This window comes from Lampetra fluviatilis, chromosome 4 (genome assembly GCF_964198595.1).
Source record: "Lampetra fluviatilis chromosome 4, kcLamFluv1.1, whole genome shotgun sequence".
Taxonomy (NCBI): domain Eukaryota; kingdom Metazoa; phylum Chordata; class Hyperoartia; order Petromyzontiformes; family Petromyzontidae; genus Lampetra; species Lampetra fluviatilis.
Genome location: NC_136278.1, coordinates 5,175,024 through 5,194,532, shown reverse-complemented (window position 1 = coordinate 5,194,532; position 19,509 = coordinate 5,175,024). Strand labels below are relative to the sequence as shown.

The window sequence follows — 19,509 nt, the reverse complement described above, 5'->3', positions numbered from 1 at the left end:
TGGGACAACCAAAGTGTCCAGACGGGAGCGGTTGGTAAAAGTGCGAGATGAACGCCACACTGCCAGCAACCCCCCCACCCCATCCACCGCGCTGTCCAGCTGGGGTGAGTTCACGAGGTCTTCGTCCAGCTGGTCTGGACAAGGGAACCTATCGAAATATTTCCCCCGTGTGGGGGTCCCGATTGTTTAACAGGCACCAGTGAAGAGCCCGGATGTGCAAACCTGGCCCACCGCAGCTTCTCGACCGTCGCAGCCACGTGGCCTAGGATTATCAGGGATTTACTCGCTTGACCTCGCTTGTCCTCAGGGAATATGGGCAAGGACGAGACTGATGAGAGTGGAAGCCAAAGGAGAGACTATGCCCGACAGCAGGTCTATGACAGAGATGGAGCAATTAAATATAATCCTAAACGAAACTCTTTTTTTATTTTACCAGGTAAGGCCCACTGATCTATATAGCTTTTTTTTCATGTTTCCAAGTGTGGAGAGAAAAACCGGAGAAGCTGTAGAAAAATCCACCTGACCACGGGGAGAACATGCAAACTCCAAATATACAGCAGGCGTCAGGGCTGGGATCGAACCCATGGCTCCTGTATACCAGGTGAGGTAGTCAACATCTCGCCACCGTGTGCATGAGCTACAGGGGTTGATGCATCGAAAGACTGAGAGATGGTAACTATTTGCAGACACCTTTTACCTGCAGTGGATAAATCAAGGCTGACATAAAATGAATATATCTATATTCATGAGTGCACGTCACTCTTTCAACAGCAGCATACATGGCAAGAATAAACACACCGTGTGAGCACATTATAAGAAATGTAAAAATTCCCGTTGTAAAATATTAGTAAGCAGCCAAGCGTGCAGGTAAATAAGAGTGGATAGCAAAAATAGGATAATTGCTGTATGAATAAGACCAAATGCAATCTAGCCTTCATTGTTGTAAAAATCTTTTAAACAAACCGCACGTTCCAATTTTGTTCACAAACATCCAGCCTGTTGGGCTAAATTGGACCACGCTCTGAGACACTACAGCACATTGCCAATTATGCCAATGCTGCAAACGTATGATAGATGCAACTTAAATATGTTCCGTTGTGCTTCACACTATATTTAAAGCCACTAGCCCCACTATTGCAAACAAGCAACGCTTGAAATACACCGAAAAATAACACATGCAGAAAATCTACAGCATCGGTATAAAATAGGAAATCTGTTCAAACGATAGGCAAGGGTGCTTAAAATGTACTATGTGAGGGTACATGGAATATGTATTCTTTGTCCTGCTTCTGTGAAGTGATTGAAATAACTCAGATTATTTAGAGCCAAATTTTGGTAGAGTGATGTTTGTTTAAAACTATACGTACAGGATGACCCAGCCACGTTGGCTGTGCACAGCTTTCCCATCACTGAAGCAATGCCGTCCATCTGATTTATGGCTTCCAGCTTTGCACACTATTTATTTCAACATCCTCTGCTCTATCCATGCTAGGCGGCTGTAACCCGACCTAAATAAAACATTTACACTCAGGGATTCAAAAACATTTCAGCAGAAAAAGGCTTAAGATGAAATAAAATATTGCTTTGTCCTCAAGATATATGCACCGCTTCAAAATGTTGATCAAGAATCTCAGACATTTGTTAAAATTACAATTTCTTAAACTGTCACTTAGTCCATGGGCTATGGTGCTAATTGGTGTCACCTCAGGTAGCAAAACTTTAGCCCTACTCATTTATTTATATGGATAATAAGGGTGAATATTTGAAAACCCACTCTTTCAAATGGCGATGACATATTCGCTGCTATTGACCACATGAATCGAATTCATGACGAAAGCATGTACTATATATATAAGCCATCTTGTGGGCACGTATATATCTGTATTGTAGTGCTGGCCTTAATAGGTGCTTGCAAACATTACTTGCCTCAACAATCCTAGGGGTGTTTTTGTGCTGTGATAGCGATGGTACAGTGCGACACTAGAATTGTGGAGCGATATCGCAGTGGTTAGTGTTCTGCACTGAAAACCCAGTGACTTGGGTACAATTCACTCGTGGAAAGTTGTATATGAACATGGTTTGGGTCTCCCTTGGGTCTATTCAAGTAGACAGTGCAGCATGTAAGTATACGCATTGGGGACAAAAGTAGCTGGGGGTTGTCCAGGCCACACCATTGCCTCATACGCTCTGTGAACAGCGCTCGCCCCAGCAACCAATAAGGTTTTAACTGAGGATCTTTTTCTTCTCTGTATTATGGTGCCAAATGTTACCCACATGTATGTGTTTTTTTAAGGCACTCTGATTGCCGTGGTAAATTACCACTTATATAAACTCACCACGATTGCCATCAATGGTGCTTCACACGCCATAAAAACATATATCAGGACAATGTTCATAGCAATAAGCTTCACACTTTCTTTGGTGACCGAAAAGTGCAATTTGGCTCAAGTGCTGCCCGGTTAATGTCTTCCCTCTGTTGTGTGCCAGTGTTTGTGATAGGCATGATGAGCTTAGTTTTGCTTAATTTCAACTTTTTAAAGACACGACTCAGTGGATCAGTTCATATGCATGCTCATTGGATGCTTCTGAATGGCTGGAATGAAAGTCAAATAGCGGGTAAGGAAACAAAAAGAAAAGAAAAAATTCCCCTCTTTGTGGGAAGTTTGACATTTGGAACTGAGGTGACAACCTGTGCACAAAAATGACTATTCCAGTGGAGAATTGAGAATGGCTGGAATAATTTAGTTCAACCTTTTTATTTTACTTTAAAGAATTCACAAAAGCTTTAAAAAGTTAACCTAACATATAAAGGAAATGTTGTATTGCTTGCAATATTTTTCTTTGCCGATGTAAATGTGCCAACGGGAACCCTGTACGTACTCTTGTGACATTACTTAAAAAGAACCACGAGGAAATTGTGTTTGTTTCCTTGGGACAGCCTGGCCATCCCGGGTTGGAGGTGAGCAATGAGTTTATTTTTGCAGGCGTAAGAAAGAAGGGAAACAGACATTTGTTTTTTTTACTTTGGCAGGCAACACTGGGCAATTGTGATAACAACCACGTATTGTACCCAAGCTTGGTGTCAAGATAGGCTACAACGGGAAGCAGCTGGGTGAAGAATCACATTGGACGCCACCCGCCCCTCCCCTGGCACATCCTGGAAATTATGAAATTACTAAATGTCACCACATCCCATTCCCACCAACCACTCTGGCTGATCCACACTGCCCCCCCTGCCCCTCCCAGCTGCACATTCATTGAATGAACATCACGTGCCATTACCTCTTCCCTTGGGACATGGAGCCAGGGAGGAAATAAAGTAATAAATAATTGAACCGTTACTTTTTTTTTACAATACCAAAAATGGTGTGGAAATGTACATGTTATTTTAGTTTCATTTCCAGAGTTAGATAAAATACTATGGAATGAATGCAAATTAATAATAAAAAAAAGACATTTATTGGAGGTTAAATGGTATTGGAATATTAATGACAATCTTTTATCAGCCTTGGTAAATCCACTGCTCGATAAAAAAAAACCTACCCACATGGCCACCATCTCTCTCACGATCGCGCGACAATCCAACCAATGCTCGCACACGAGTTGATTGTACTGCTCTATCTCCCAGCGGGACGCAATTTGGGACGTGTTCCGTTCCCCGGCTGTCATTTTGCTTCACCATCTGCCATTATCCGTTCCGGCAACGTGTCCTGCCCAAACCCACTTCCTTTTCGAGAATAGTTTTAATGATGTAATTAACCTTACGTATGTTCTCCAAGCCATATGTTCCTCTCTCTGTCTCAAAGTGTAATTTAAAGCTTGCATCTCTCCACACTTCATCATTCACTCTTCGGTTTTTTGTTAGATTTTTTTTTGTTAGTGTCCATATTACTGGCCCATATACTCTTCTCGGTAGTTCACACCAATGGGAAAAAAAACTTTCTTTTTTCAGGGAAGAACATTTAGATTTGTATAGGTATGAATAAATTAAATTACTGATGTGAGACACATTAGCTGATATTTGCATGAACCTGAAATGAATAAACAACAGGTAACCAGCAAATATACTTCTGTGAGCTTCCTCATATATCAGGTTACATAAAGGAGGACTTCTACAGCAGATCAAGAAGCACTTTATTCAACCAGACTCAAAATAATGTGGGATCCAGCCAGATCGCAAACCATTTTTCTCATTCTTCAGATATTTTATTTTCAGCCCTTAGACCCGACTCTCGCAAAATTAATTGTAAAAATAGCGACCATCATACAAAGTTGTGCATACACGCAAGCGCTATCTTCATCGGTGAAACGTGAAATTCCTTATGAGGAATTTTAAAAAAGATAACTCTCAGTACGACAGTGACGATGGACAAAACACCTGGAAGTGATAATAAGCAGAATACGACAGCAATTACATCATGCGTGCCAAGTAAACGAGTATGAACATGCCTATTTCTAAATATCTTTTGATTAAACTAAATGTTTCCCTTTTTTAGCGGTACTGTCACGCACATTGCGCATAACACAGCGCGCATCACATTGGAAATTTGCCATTTCCATGTGGAGGGCACACACGTAAAATGGTTATTTAAGCATACAGTGTGACTTAGCTTTGGGAGATACAATTTTAGGAATCTCCAAGAGAAACCTCCATTACATTGACAGCACAGTCATCCGAATAGATTGAACGTTTCTGGTTTCGGCCGATGAATGCTGATGTTGCACGCTGATTTTGTGTGTGTGAGAGAGAGAGACCAACCAGGGGCACTCTGGCATTATTCTCACCATGTTTACTCCACCCGACTGCTCAGCACTGCACATGCTCATGAGAGGGGCCATCCCAATGGTGGTGCCTTGAAAGGAAATTCCTCTGTTAAAGGGGAGGGGGGGGAAGAAATGACAAAACAATCACATAAGCAATAGAGAGGCATGTTATTGCTTAATGTCTCGGAAAAAATGGTTGTGGGGTTTAATGTGTGTCTGTTACAGTTCTGTTATTAGCAGTTACAGAGTGTTATGTAAAAACTCGCTGATCGCCGTGGTGGAGCGCAGTGGGCAAAATGTGGCAAAGGTAAAGGTGCGGCCCTACAATGTATCTGCTCGTGCCACTGCTGGCAGAATAGCCTCCAACTACACGAGAATGAGCAATAAAGAGACGCTATATCAAGGTATTTAGCCTACTTGTCAGTGCTGGCGAGGTGTCTGAGAAGTAGGTTTGGAGTTCCTGCCCGTCACTCCACCATGTGCAACCTACCGAACGACTACACTGTATTCTTGGGTTTTTTCAGTAACGTCACGTAGGTAAAAAATGTAACCTAAAATTAATTAAAGTAAAATAAAAATCACGACGTTTCAGAGGCAACACAAGCTTCCGTCTTCAGGTGGAAGCTTAAATTTTTTTTTTAAACTAATATTAATAAAAGTTAAATAAAAATCACGACGTTTCCGAGGCAACACAAGCTTCCGTCTTCAGGTGGAAGCTTGTGTTGCCTCCGAAACGTCGTGATTTTTACTTGACTTTTATTAATTTTAGTTAAAAAAAAATTACCTACGTGACTTTACAGAAAAACCCAAGAATATGAATCCTTGCAGTCACGAAAGCTTCAAATCTAGACTACGCTGTGCCCATTTGTACTGCTGGGGAGGGGGTTGAAAATACTTACACTTTTTTTCTGGGAGATTCAATCTACACTTGATAACCACTACACCACATTTTTCTGTGTGATAAGATTTTTTTTTATATCTTTATGTGAAGATACTGAGCAAAGGATAGTTTATTTCATTATTGTATTTTCAGAGTTTCAAGTGATATTGATACATTACATTCAGTATTTGAAGAAGCAGTGAAGTGAACTAAGTATTCAGAATTTAAGTTTACATCGATATTTGAGTTTCAAATATATGCAGGATAGATTCAGTTCAAATTAGTAAATTAAGGTGTTTCTAATTTGCAATAAAATTGGGGTGTTCTATATTAACACCTTTCTTTGCCAATATACATTTATTTAAATTGCCAAGCAGGAATAATGAGTCATGCAAATTAAACACCAAAGGCTTTAAGAGTTATATAATGAAAATTAATGAAAAGTATTTTGGGGGCCACATTAAGAGCGAAACCATTATGAAAATAAACAGACCGCGTTTTTGTTTATATAAAAAAATCAAGGCTATGGAAATTTCCAATTTTTGCTTTATATTGTTGTGCCTGAAGGGATTTATATTTTAAAAAACATGTAATTTTACTTGGACAATTTTGAGCTGGGCATCTGTTGAATCTACAGTCTAGCTGGAAGCTAGAAATTACAATGTCTCTCAGCTTAAAAAACAAACATCAACATTGGCAAACGGCCATGTTTTTGGTGGACCCAAATAAGATACTAACCTTGACTTAAAGCTTTCGTGACTGCAGGAATTAATATTCTTTTGGTCTTTCGGTAAAGTCACATAGATAGGTTCAAAGGAAATAACAAAATAATCACAAAAATCTACGACGTTTCGATCACAACACAAGCGATCGTCATCAGAACGATCCATCTACGTGACTTTACCGAAAGATCCCAAAGAATAAGTAACTAACCTGTGCTACTGTGGGATTTCTTTAAATTGTGATGGGAAAATGTTATGAGAAACAACTGCTATTAACAGCACAACGGGAGCATCTTTTGCATTTACTACCTCCCACTCCCTGCCGAGAGACACTGCACTGAGATAGTCTGCAGAATCTCAGCGGTGTCTGTTGTGTGTGCCCTGCTGGAGAGTGGTGGCACAGCGGTTAGTGCACTGCGCTAAAGCACCTGACAGCTCGAGTATGATTCCTGGCCACGTTGAACATTAGTAGCAATTATGTGAGCCAGCTCTAGGCCTCCCCTCTTAGTCGAATTAGCCTCAAATTACTACCTGATACGGTGTGTTACACATCAGTACTGATCAGACAAAGGCGGGTCGGGCATTGCACTGGCCACACCAACTCATCCTGTGTTGTGCCGGCCTTATCAGGTGCTCGCTAATTGCAATTGCCACCAGTCTGTGCGTCTGTAGGGCAATCTTTATCTTCGCCCTGCTACTTACGTCACGAGCTGCGCATTGTCGTGCTTCTTGCGAGTGAGCAGCTGCTTCTTGCGCCAGTCGAGAAATTCGTAGAGCGTGGAACTCGCATCGACAGTCACCGCACTCTTGTCGCTATCTGTCCACACCTCCACTCCAACCAGCGCGATCCGAATGTTCAGCGAGCGGTAATACTGACAAAAAAACCCAACGAGAGGAGATTAAAATCCTGTATATTTTATGAGGCCAATATATGCTTATTTATGAGCACCTTGTGAATCCAAGCGTGTGAGAAATGCACTTTAAGGAAATGACCTCTGCTAATTTATTAGCACGGTTTAAACATATTCACATTATTAGGTAGACGTTACCTCCAACTGACTTATGGCTACCAATCTGTACAAAAATTAAGAGTCGGTCGAGATGAAAAATTACACTCACCGATATCTCTTACCAGTCTATATTGTACGTGGGTATTTTCTTAAAACAAAAAAAATCATCACCTTTCCCATTACCACAGGGGTTATGCTTGCTCCGATGATAATCACTTACCTGCTGTATTCACTAAATGTTTTGTTTGTTTTGGCAGGTGGTATATTGTGCCATACACGAGCTCTAATGACAAATCTGAAGGACTACGTGGGGTGCCATTCACCACTTCCCATTGATTTGCCTTAAGGTGCACGTTTCACGACTAAAAACTTCCACATTGCCAATTTTCAAGATCATTTTAGCCCGACACAGCATGCCAACGCGGCTCACAAAAAACTTGGTATCACCATTCACGGAGGAACAGTCTCAACGCCACTGAACCATACGGAGGAAGGGAGATGAAAGGTGGGGGGGGGGGGGGGCGCCCCCCGCGGCTGCTCCAACCAAGTGAAGACACTGCGTCGGGGAGAAGATGGAAATGTAAATGGGGAGAGGAATAACCGGGGAAGGGGAAATATCACAAACCTAATGAGGGAAAAGCTAGGGTAGGCAGGGGATGGGGGAGAGGTAAGAGGAGGAAATGGAGAGGGGAGGGACAAAGGAAAAAACCCTAAAATCAAATAAGGTGCGTGTGGCCTTTGGGTGTTTATGCTATCCCTCCCAGAATTATTGCCCATTTAAAGAGCACTCGGTTGACGGAATGGCAGCCGAGGAGTTAAATGCGTCCGAGAGGACATCCACCGAAGAGATGTAGTGACGAAATTGGCTCGTGTGCAGGCACTTGGATTAGTATATCGCAGAATGAGAGGTAGGGGGCTGATTCAGGAAGCCTTAATCCAGCAGTAGATAGACTGTGGATGATGATAATGATTATACTTCATGATGGCGCAAAAAAAAGGCATTGCACCACATGTGAAGGTACAATGAAAAGATGACAAGGCTCAGTGCTAAGCCCTCCAGTTTCGCTTAATTAAAGAAAAGTGCACAAGAGCTGCTGAGGATGAGACAACAGGGAGCATGAGATTATTGTGGAAAAATAGGGTTATGAAGGGCTAAACAGAGCCTTGTGTCCAGTGCAGGAATAAATATTACTAAAATATACCAACCCACCTTGTCCACATGATTGGCCACATCTATCATCCGCTGCTTGGTCCTCGTAAGATCTTTGTTTTCACGATTGTACTAAAGGAAAAATGCAAAACAACAACAACAGTGCTTGCGTTTGTTTAAACTAATTTCCTGTTAAAAATAAACCCTTAGCAAAAAAAACCTGTTGCCAATTAAAAAAACAACATTACTGACAGCACATTTGATAGCACATTGAAAAGTTTGACATTTTATCTAAAGTTTGCTTTTTGTGCAAAAATATATTTACGACGCGGAATGCAATTTTTGTACGAAATATAAAAGGTGCAACCCCGCAATTGCCTGCTCATACCACTGCTGGCTGAAGGGCCTCCACCCAAGGGAGCTCTAGAAAGCCCAATTCTTCCACACTGACCAGATGTCTTGGTAGAGGTGAGTGTACCCACACTTTACCTCACTATACGCTACGTGACAAGTGACTGACTGTAGCGTACCCATTTGTACCGGGCTGTTAACTCCCTCGCCTGGTATGCAGAAGGCCGTGGGTTCGACCCCAACACTGACGCCTGTTTCATTGGAATTTGCATGTCCATCTCCCCATTGTCACGTGGATTATTCTCCTGGTGCTCCGGATTTTCCCTCCACATTTAGAAATATGCGTTCAGAGTGTTTGGCTGCAATACATTTCCACGTAATAAGTCACTTTGTTGAGCTATCATTTGTGTGCCAAGTCGTTTCTGAAAAATAGCGATACAGCTCAGTGGGCTTTACCTGGTGAAATAAAAATAGTTGAGTTTATACCATTGGAACCTCATTTGCCAGTAAAAAATATGATAATTGTTTTTTTACCCTTCTATCTGGCAACAAAACTGACACCTGTTTTATAGTTGTGTGCCTTTTGGCGTCATCTGGTCCAACCCCATGTGAGACTAGGCTCTAAGGAAAGCTGTCTCGGGTGTGGACCAATCAACTTCAAGGACAGTGCATATATTATCAGAGTTATGTTTTTTGTTTGCATTATGGCTGCAGGTATTGTGGTCGATGCAAACATGACTCCTTGTAAAAAAAAGTGTCAGTTTTGTTGCCAGATAGAAGGGTAAAAAACCAATTATCATATTTTGTACTGGCAAATGAGGTTCCAATGGTGTAAATGCTTACCCCGAGCTCTAATACTCTGATGGTGCATTGTCTTTGAGTTGTGCACCTTTCGGCGTCATCTGGTCCAACCCATGTGAGACTAGGCTCAAAGGAAAGCTGTCTCGGGTGTGGACCAATCAACTTCAAGGACAGTGCATATATTATCAGAGTTATGTTTTTTGTTTGCATTATGGCTGCAGGTATTGTGATCTATGCAAACATGACTCCTTGTAAAAAAAGGTGTCAGTTTTGTTGCCAGATAGAAGGGTAAAAAAACAATTATCAGTTGAGTTTATAGTTTAGGTTATACAGGTGTGTAGACAGAGGCGCGGCGAGTGTAAGGAAAGTGCCGCATTGTTGCAACCGCCGCACCTAAAGGTCGAATAAAACCAACGACCGCTCGACTGCAAATCCAAAGTGCTAAACAAGACACCACAGCAGCATCCCCATATTAAATATAACATGCAGTAGACTCTCGATTATCTGCGTGCGGTTTATCCCACTTGCAAATTAATTGCGCACATTAGATTTTGACAAATTAATAACTCGTGGGTTTTCCATTGAGTCCAAATTAATAATCTAAAAACAGTTAGACGTTGTTATTCTTGGAAGTGTGTATTACAAGTCACGTGCTTGAACCGACATCCACGTGATCGCCCCTACAGTACAGTAGTTGCATATCTTTACAGCAGGTGGATTGATTGGCGTGGCTCTGCGATCCACTTAATCGAAATCGTTAGTTGTGCTTCATTTTGAGCGATTTATCCGACTTTTTTTTCAGTTTTCATTTTTGGCACAGAGATCCGCGGAAAATTGATCTTTTCTGGTTTATCCGCGATTTTGGATTATCCATGGCTGTCCTCCCCGGTATTGGCGATAATAATTGAGTCTACAGTAGTGAGAATAGTTATCGCAGAATGTAAACGTGTAAACGTATTTACATATATACACACACGTATATAATCTGCATTTATTTTACTTTATGTAAAAAAGGCTAATTGTTTATCTAACTTTCAGATTAGAGAGCACAAGCGCACACGCTAAAACGTAAATAGTCCGTAACCTACATTTTAACATGCAACATTTAGAGAACAAATCCCGCCACAATAGCCATTATGAATTAATTTCAGTCACTAATGGATCTAAAGGACGCCCTTCATTTATTTACTTATTTACTTACAACAGCTCCAGTCGAGCGTACATGTGCTTATAGCTTCGCGATCTAAAAGGACATGGTAGAATGTGAGCATTGGCAGATCTGACTTCCCAAAAAAACAATTCACAAAGGGACTGTCGTACTGTTGAAAAAGTAATTTAGGAATGGCCATCGAAAAATCCCTCCCAGCTCAACGATATTAAAGAGCAAATACAACAATGGTCTCGGCTCACAAGCGCAAAGAGCGTGGGTACAATAAATCCATTGCGCCAATGTCTGCACAACGTTGACCTACGTATCTCCTCAGGAGGAGTAAGTATGAAGGAAAGAATGTCTGCAAGCTTATACGTCCTGCGCCATACTGTCTCCCTATCGAGCAGAGCAAAGCCAGGAGGAATAAATCAAACACTTGCAAGACTAACAGAGTCTTATGTTTTTATTCCATTCACCCTTTAAAAGAGAACAATATTTCTTGTTTAAGGAGCAATTTTTCTTCGACACAATTATCTTTGCATTACTGTTGCAATTCAGTGCGCTTACAGTTTGTTACCTCCATGTGTCAGCCAATACATCAGAAACCGGGGCACAATTTAGTGGTAGTTTTCTGTTTGAAGAAGGGCCTCCATTATTTAACAGCCATGCCATTGTAGCAGGCAAACACACTCGAGATCGTTAGTTCTATATCTTGAATGTTTTTTTTCCTTCTTCCCTGGGCTGGCCAAGTATAGAGCTGTGGAAGTAGCCTTTCCCAAGACAGCACCAGCTACATAATTAGAGATGCCATTGTTTGCATTACAAGTGCCAGGAACACAAACATAAACTAATGAAAGCTACGTGTGTGGCAAGCCTGGGCAGGTTACGGGCTTAATGAAATTGCCTTTAATGTGACAACCCATTTGCAAGGGAAAAAAAAAGTCCCCACAACAAAATGCTGCATTGAAAAAAAACATTAATCATAGTAATTGCACAGTAACGTCTTTTGTTAATATAATCTTGAGCAATAATGTTTACACGCCTGTACTAATTATGGAGAACAAAACAAAACTCTGACGACAACAGCAGCAAAACTTTGCTCTTACAATAATTGTGATGCTACTTTGGCTACCATTTATACAAATATAAAATGTGCATTTGCATTGACAATAAAGCCGTCCAAAATGTGATATTTTTACACACACACACCCACGTGCACGCGTGCGTGATGTATGATTTACTGCAGACAAAGCTTCAAACGAAGCCACCACATTGAATTGAATACTAGGGGAACCTGTATCAACAAAATGTACCACCGTGCAGCTTGGCTGCATCGTGCGGAATGTAATTTCACTCCTAAATCCTCGTTTAGGAGAGCACTGATGTGAAATACGGCAATGCGGGGGCCTGTTTTAAGTGAGCTGCGTGCAACATCCAGCCTGCTGATTGTGCACTATTCAAATAACAAACGCATGAAAGCGCATTGCAAATAAAAAAAATGTAAAGTCCACTGCAACATAATTTTAGCAGCGTGCTCATTAGGCAGGCTGTCGGTAGGTGGCTGAGCTACATTCTGCATTATTAAGAGCCCGCCTGGGCTTTGTTGACCAGGCTTTCGCTGCTGTGCTACCTTTGCTTCTGGTATAGCTCATGAACTGCAGTAGCCTGCATTTGACCTTCTTGGATCCCTCTGCAATTGTACCTTATAGAAGGCCAAACTGTCTTATTTCCCAAGAGTAAAGAATTCAAGTTGAACAAAGGAACTCTTGTCAGTCGGATTTCTGGCACGGTCCAGGCATTTCTTTCATTTTATTTTGTTGCTGGAGGCATATTGATGACCCCAATCTGTGATCACATAATCAGAAAGATTTGCAGTCACTTTTTTTTCTTCATAAAAAACATTCAATTTTCTTCTTTCACCTTGACAGCCCACTTGCTAACTCCTTGGTTGAAAAAAAAACGCGGACATCTGTTTATATTTTGAACGATGCTATGTTTACACCGAATTACCTACATAGCTGATTTTTGTAAAATCAAAATAATTGGAATAATGTTACAATGCGAAACAAACGTATCATATCCAGTTCAATTAAAATGTATCATAGTACTCCTGCCATTACCTTCAGTCTGGTTTTCAAACAATACAATTCTATGCGTTTATAACTGACTCAGCCCATCATCACTCCAGAGTCGATACAACGAGTACCACTTTGTGGGGACGTCGTTACCTGTTGCCCTGTGCTGTAGGAATATTGAATGTCTACCACTGACTGAAGGCTGTAAATATTGAACAAGCAATGCTTCAATGTTCATTTAAAGTGGGAAATCACCTTGACCTGGAAACACACAAATACTGCGTGCACATATTGCGCCGAGCGAATTGTCTGCTTGCATATTTGTATCTGAAATGGTATCGTGAAATACTTATTTTAATGAGCATCAAGTGAAGAATTCTTTCACGTTGTTTTGTTGGTCAAAGTGTGCATTGTGAACAATTGTCTAATATACCATGACCAAAGGCTTACCTTTGCATTATCTGCCACAATGATAAGTTCGACGTACTTCATGTTCTTCAAAGCACTTCTTTTGAGCTGAATTATATATAAAATGGGGAACAATATTGTTACGTGATGCACATTTAAAAGCTGACTTTGTCCAACCAGGCACTAGCATATAAAAGCCTTTGTAAATTTCAGAGTTCCATAACATACAAGCTCCTTTAAAAGGCCCAGGCAATTACCTCTGCTCGTATAATTTCATTTCAATGGAAATTAGTCCGATTGTAACCATTAATACAAATTTAACAGTTGAACCAAGTTGGCATGCATTCAATTCCACTGCACAGAATGCATGTTTTTGAGTGGCTTATTATACGAGTTTAATTGTAGATAAAAAACACATTTATAATAAGGCAGGAAAGCATTCTAAACCTCACAAGAGATGAGCTGAGAAGTGCATGAGCCATTAAAATACAAGCAGATATGTTTATAAAATGATATCATATCAGCAGACTACAGGGTATCTAGGTTACATCCTTGGCTGGCTATCAGAGGCTTTGTCCTAATGGAATGTAAAGTTATCAAGAAGATTTGTGCAAAGCCTGTGATATTGAAACATATGCATGTAAATTCATTTAATTTTAACACCAACAACACAAAAAAACCACAGTCTGATGGCCTGTCGCTCATATACCGCAAACTAAAATTCATGTGACATTTCAGTTAGCTCACAAAAAAACAAAAGAGAACAAATGTAAGTGACGCAAGAAGGACGTGCAGTCCTGCTTCGCGAATACGAGTCTCTCAAGACTGCCAGAGATTAACCAACTTCAACATCGTAAAATTAACCCGTAAAAACAAAGTTTTTCACTATAAATCCTTTATATGTGTGGCATCGGTTTGATTTTATTATTAATTTCTGTTTTTCTTGAGAAAGAGTTTCATTTTTATCACATTGGTATTTGGCTTGAGATGGCTGCCACCTATGGGTCAGATGATTGCCTGCCACCATTAAGCAATTGGTAATTGAATATAATTTTTTTTTCCCTAAAAAGTGTAAAATTTTGGAAAAATAATTTTCCACGAAAATAAATTGTCACGCACAACGAGTCTGTGTGCAAAATGTCAGCTCGATTGGATCACGGGAAGTCGGTTAAAAAACGACCGAAAGATTTGCATGGTCGTAAGCGCGCAAGCAAGCAAGCAAATTAACTTAATATAAAGGATTTAAAAAGGTAATCTATCCCACCACATCAAAATTAGAACATTGCGTTAAGGTGGTGCAGCCCTGCAATTTCTCGCTCGTACCGTTGCTGGCGGAAGGGCTGTCACGAGAGGGAGCTGTAGAGCGGCCCTCTAGTGGGTGCTTTGGCCTACTCTTCCACATTGGCAAGATGTCTTTGAAGAAGAGGTTGGGAGTAACCACAATTCACCCCGCCACATGTGACCTGCCGATCGACTTCCTGTGGTGTACCCATTTATCTTGCTGGGCTGTATTAAGTGATCAAGGCTCAATGACCTTTTGGCACAGTCGGATTAACCCAATAACACGTTGTGCCTTTCCAGGGGCTTTGGTGCTCCTATGGGCCCCCATGACAACTGCCAGTAGCCCTCCTAACGGAATGCCCCCCCCCTCCCCTTACTGACTGAGCGATAAATGTAAAATTAGTCCACTGCTTTCTACATTGGCCATCAGCTGTTCAGAGCCTTTAGAGGTCAGCTGCCAGGGTCTTCAACACTCCTTAATCCGGCACTGACTCTTGGCATATCCTTTTTTTTTTGTATTTTCCCAATTTAATCCGGTTGTGCTATCGGTTGCCTGTCTAGAGGTGAAAAATCCATTCAGAACACTCACAGCATGTCCCATTTGTCTGGGCATGGCCTGTAAAAGGCAATTCCTACACAGGAACTCTATTTTTTTTAAGAATGCTTAATGTGACATTTCATATCCATTGCACATTCAGGGGCACACTTTCCCACAAGCTCTGCTCTGAGATTCTCGCGCAAAACTCAAACGGATAACTTACATTTGTACAGGTGTAATGCAGTCAAAGAGAGCACAGGAACTAACTAATTGTATGCGATCGCTATTTTTGAATATTGTCGCAGTCATTGTTGAGCTGGTCGAGAAGATCAACTCAGTGCCGGAAGAACCCAGTTGCAATCGGGGGGCAGCAGTGGCTGCCCGGATGTGAACTTGGGAGGATGGCGGCGGTGCCGTCTCGGCGCTCGCTCTCCTACCGAGCCACCTCCCACCGCCCCCCGCCTCCCTTTCAACATCGGCCTCACCCTGGCGTGGCCGTGAGAGTCGACCGGCGGCAGGACGGGCAGCTTGTGGCGCGCGTGCGTCTCGTTCAGGAGGTCGTGCCCGCACGTCCTCCCGTGGGCGAGCAGGAGGTCGGCGCGGTAGATGCGGTGGCGCCCATCGCCAGCTCCTTCCAGCGGCTCGATTGCGTAGGTCACCTGCCCCAGCATCACGAACCCCCTGGGGGAAATGCAAAGTGCTCAGGATCGCACTTTCGTCCGAATGGCTTTTTAATCGTGGTTGTCGGCGCCATCCAGACAATGATGTTGTAATTTAATTTTGGCAACATGCTCCGTAAAAAAAAAACGATTGCATTGCACTACGCCAAGAATGGGAATCTTAAACAGCTTACAGGCCGGTCTGTGACTTCATTTCATACAGCCTCTGGCCACATGAAGTCTACCACTTGAAAACGGCCCACAAACAATATGAATCCTTCACTGCAAGCATCTCAGTTGCACTAATCGACAAGCAGAAAGGAATATTTTTGACCGAGCACCGCCGTGTTTATAAGGAAGGTATACTCAATCACTGACAGTGCTAAGTGACTCAAGTGTGTGGTAACGTGTTGCCCACCCTCAGTATTTAAAGGATTCGCCACCCCTGCACTATGCTCTAACGCAGGGATGTCCAAACCTTTTGCATAATGTGCAGATATCTGCACGTCACAAACATATCACAAATAAATAAATACACGGATAGCAGAACAGGAATGGGGTGTATTGACAAAAACGACGAGAGAGATGAAAGGTACATTGAGAATAATGACACAAGGAATTGGGATGAAAATGTATTCAGAAGAGACGCATGAAAGTTGAAAGGATAGCTGCACGGGTACAGAATGCGGGGTAGCGAGAGCGCACTGAATTCTACCGCACACAAGTCCTCAATCGCATCCCTCACAGCTCACTGCCCCCCCCGCATCCCCACGTGGCTCCTGCCTGCCGTGCGAACAGGACGACTAATTAAAACTTACTGCGACAGTAATTAACGTTTCATTTAAAGCTGCATTGACAGATTTGAGTGATGCCGTGAAACCGCATTTATTGAGTTGACGAGTCGGATTTGACTCTTCGGGCCGGTGTTTAGGAACACAGCCCCCCGCCCCGCCCCCACCACCCCCCCCTACTTTAACGTTTGCAAAGAGAGCATGAAACTTGGAGTAAAAAATAATGCACGGGCATAATATGACTTTGAAACCCCCCGCCCACCTCCTACGCATTTCACAAGTAGTGACTAATCCCATATCTGCATTTCCCATAAATATGCTAAATTCCTCTTGATATGCAAATTCTTTTGTCAAGGCGCTCGTCCCCCTCCAACCCAGCTTAAATATACGCTCCAAGCCTGGGGTGTTTCATTCAGACGCTGTCTTCCCGACAGACCTGTTCTTCACCTGAGGACGGCTGCTTGCGTTGTGGCCGAAACGTCGTGAGAATTATTTTATTGTTTTATTTTTATTATTTTATTATTTCCCTTCTATGTGACTTTACCGAAAGAACCAAGAAGATAAAAAATGGAATGTCAACAGAACGAGCTACCGCTGCCCACAGCGTTAGTAGAAGAGCTACACTGGGATCAGGATACTCAGCAGGCAAATAGCCCACTAGAAATATGCTGGAGATTGACAAACGAGCAGAGTGTCTCGTGTGTTCGAAGTCCAGAGGTTCACAAATCACCAGAAAATCCGAGGCATCTTAGCGGCCAAATATTTTACATGGTAGTACGTTCCCTAAAACGATGCAAACATCATTTCTGGCATTTTCAAAATGCATCTAGGTGTTAATACGAATATTTAAATAACCAATAACAAGGACAATGCAGACATATTGCAATTAACATTTTTTTCATTAAATATGATCCATAAAACGCATTAATAAATAATTTAAACTATATTAATGTACAGCCACTTGTCAATCCGCAGCTCGACAAATCCATGCAGTGCAGTCATGGGGGTTATTTGACCATACTTCACCACGCTGGTCAGTGCGAGTTGGTGAAAGGGGTCCCTGGGACCAGTTCAGCTATCACTCGCCACTGATGGTAGCCGTGGCCAGGAATTGAACTCACGTTGGGAGGTCGCTACGGCAGTGCGCTCAGCAATGTGCCACCAACCCATGATTCGATAGAGATAGTGGTGCGGCAGTGGGACAGGGGCTATCGCACTGCACCATTAACCCAGCAACTTGAGTTTAACTCCTGGTCACAGCTAACACCAACAACAACAACAGCAACGGTGAGTGATACCAGAATCAGTCATGGGCCACCCCGACCTTCGAGCAACCACACCAACCAGCACCAACAAACATCGATCAGCAAGGTCAAAATATGGTAACCCCCCTCCCCCATACCCCAACAACAAATTAACAGTGGATTGACAAAGGGTTGTAAATAATTATTTTATTATCTTTCGATTTAAAGCTTAGTATCTTTCACTCGACGGTCAATGGTATAGTGTATAGCAGATTGTATAATAATAAATAGTATAAAATTGCAATGTTTAACACAATGTATAAGGCAATATATAGTATCGTAATTGTATAGTGAATATACAGCAGTGTGATATACAGTAGGGTGGATAGAATAATACATAGTGTAATATTACACTATGTATCATTCTAAGGTATAGAGTGGTGTATAGTAATACAGTATATAATTTAATGTTGGGCTTGTCTATGTCTATAACAGACCTGGTCTTCACCTGAGGACTGCTGCTTGCGTTGTGGCCGAAACGTCGTGAGAATTATTTTATTATGTTTTATTTTTATTATTTTATTACTTCCCTTCTACGTGACTTTACCGAAAGAACCAAGAAGATATTTTATTATCGTTAAATCAAATTGGGCAGAACACGTGCATGTTCATTGGCACGTCAATCGCGGGGTGGAGAAGGCATCATGTAGAGCGCACGTCAGGAAGAATAAGCCACAATAAGGTCCGGCAGGAGATAGGATTGGATAAATGGGGGGCTCATCTGGCATTGCTGTTTCATTGCTGATTACACTCATGATGAAACCTTCCACATTGCTTATTCCCATTATAGTTTTCCCACTACAAAGCTACGTGCAGGTGTATTACTTTTCCATGGCAACCCTCTAGTGACAAGCTCATGGTACTAAATGTGTAAGTTTCAGGTTGTGCCCTGTGTCAGAGGTCGCAACCGGGTACCCGATACCCGTACCCTACCCGATACCCGGCTACCCGTACCCAGCCGGGTACGGGTACCCGTTTGCGACCCTGGTGCGGCCGGGTACGGGTAGACCGTGAGTCACTGGTGAGTCACTCATTTCCCAACGTCTTGTCTCTTCTCACAATTCAAGTTCCTAGAATCAACCCACCCGCGCCTGCAACATGGCTTCATCCCAGAGGTCGCAATCAGGTACCCGATACCCGTACCCTACCCGATACCCGGCTACCCGTACCCGGCCGGGTACGGGTACGGGTACCCGTTTGCGACCCTGGTGCGGCCGGGTACGGGTACGGGTAAGGAATCAAAACCCGTTTGCGACCTCTGCCTGTGTTGTCCGGCAAGCTGTCCGACGTTTCGCTCCCAACACGTGTAGTGAAACGTCAGGCATTATGCGGAACGACACGCGGCATGATACTTTTAATTCTAGATTTGAAGCTTTCGTGACTGCAAGGATTCATATTCGTGGGTTTTTTCGGTAAAGTCACGTAAGTAAAAAATTTTAATTAATAAAAGTAAAATAAAATAAAACCGTCACAGCACGCTTGTTGTATAATTTACTTGATACAGCTATAACAGCACGCTTGTTGTATCATTTACTGATACAGCTATCGTGCTGTGACGGTTCCACCTGAAGACGGAGGCTTGTGTTGCCTCCGAAACGTCGTGTTTTTTATTTTATTTTTATTTT

General features: G+C 42.3%; 1 protein-coding gene across 6 annotated transcripts in view; it reads right to left on the bottom strand.

Annotated features, from left to right (window-relative positions):
* The window catches only part of LOC144931507 (disintegrin and metalloproteinase domain-containing protein 12-like), a 162,731-nt gene that overhangs the window by 55,333 nt on the left and 87,889 nt on the right, over nucleotides 1–19,509 (bottom strand). For all 6 annotated transcript variants that reach the window (XR_013636574.1, XM_078855435.1, XM_078855437.1 and 3 more), the window contains exons 6-10: nucleotides 15,616–15,811; nucleotides 13,354–13,419; nucleotides 8,587–8,658; nucleotides 7,069–7,238; nucleotides 4,786–4,870 (exon numbers count right to left, since the gene is read on the bottom strand). Coding sequence is in view for 5 of the 6 variants with exons in the window: in XM_078855435.1 (XP_078711561.1) it covers nucleotides 4,786–4,870; nucleotides 7,069–7,238; nucleotides 8,587–8,658; nucleotides 13,354–13,419; nucleotides 15,616–15,811 (589 nt within the window). In the remaining variant the exon portion in view is untranslated. The remainder of the gene's footprint in view (nucleotides 1–4,785; nucleotides 4,871–7,068; nucleotides 7,239–8,586; nucleotides 8,659–13,353; nucleotides 13,420–15,615; nucleotides 15,812–19,509) is intronic.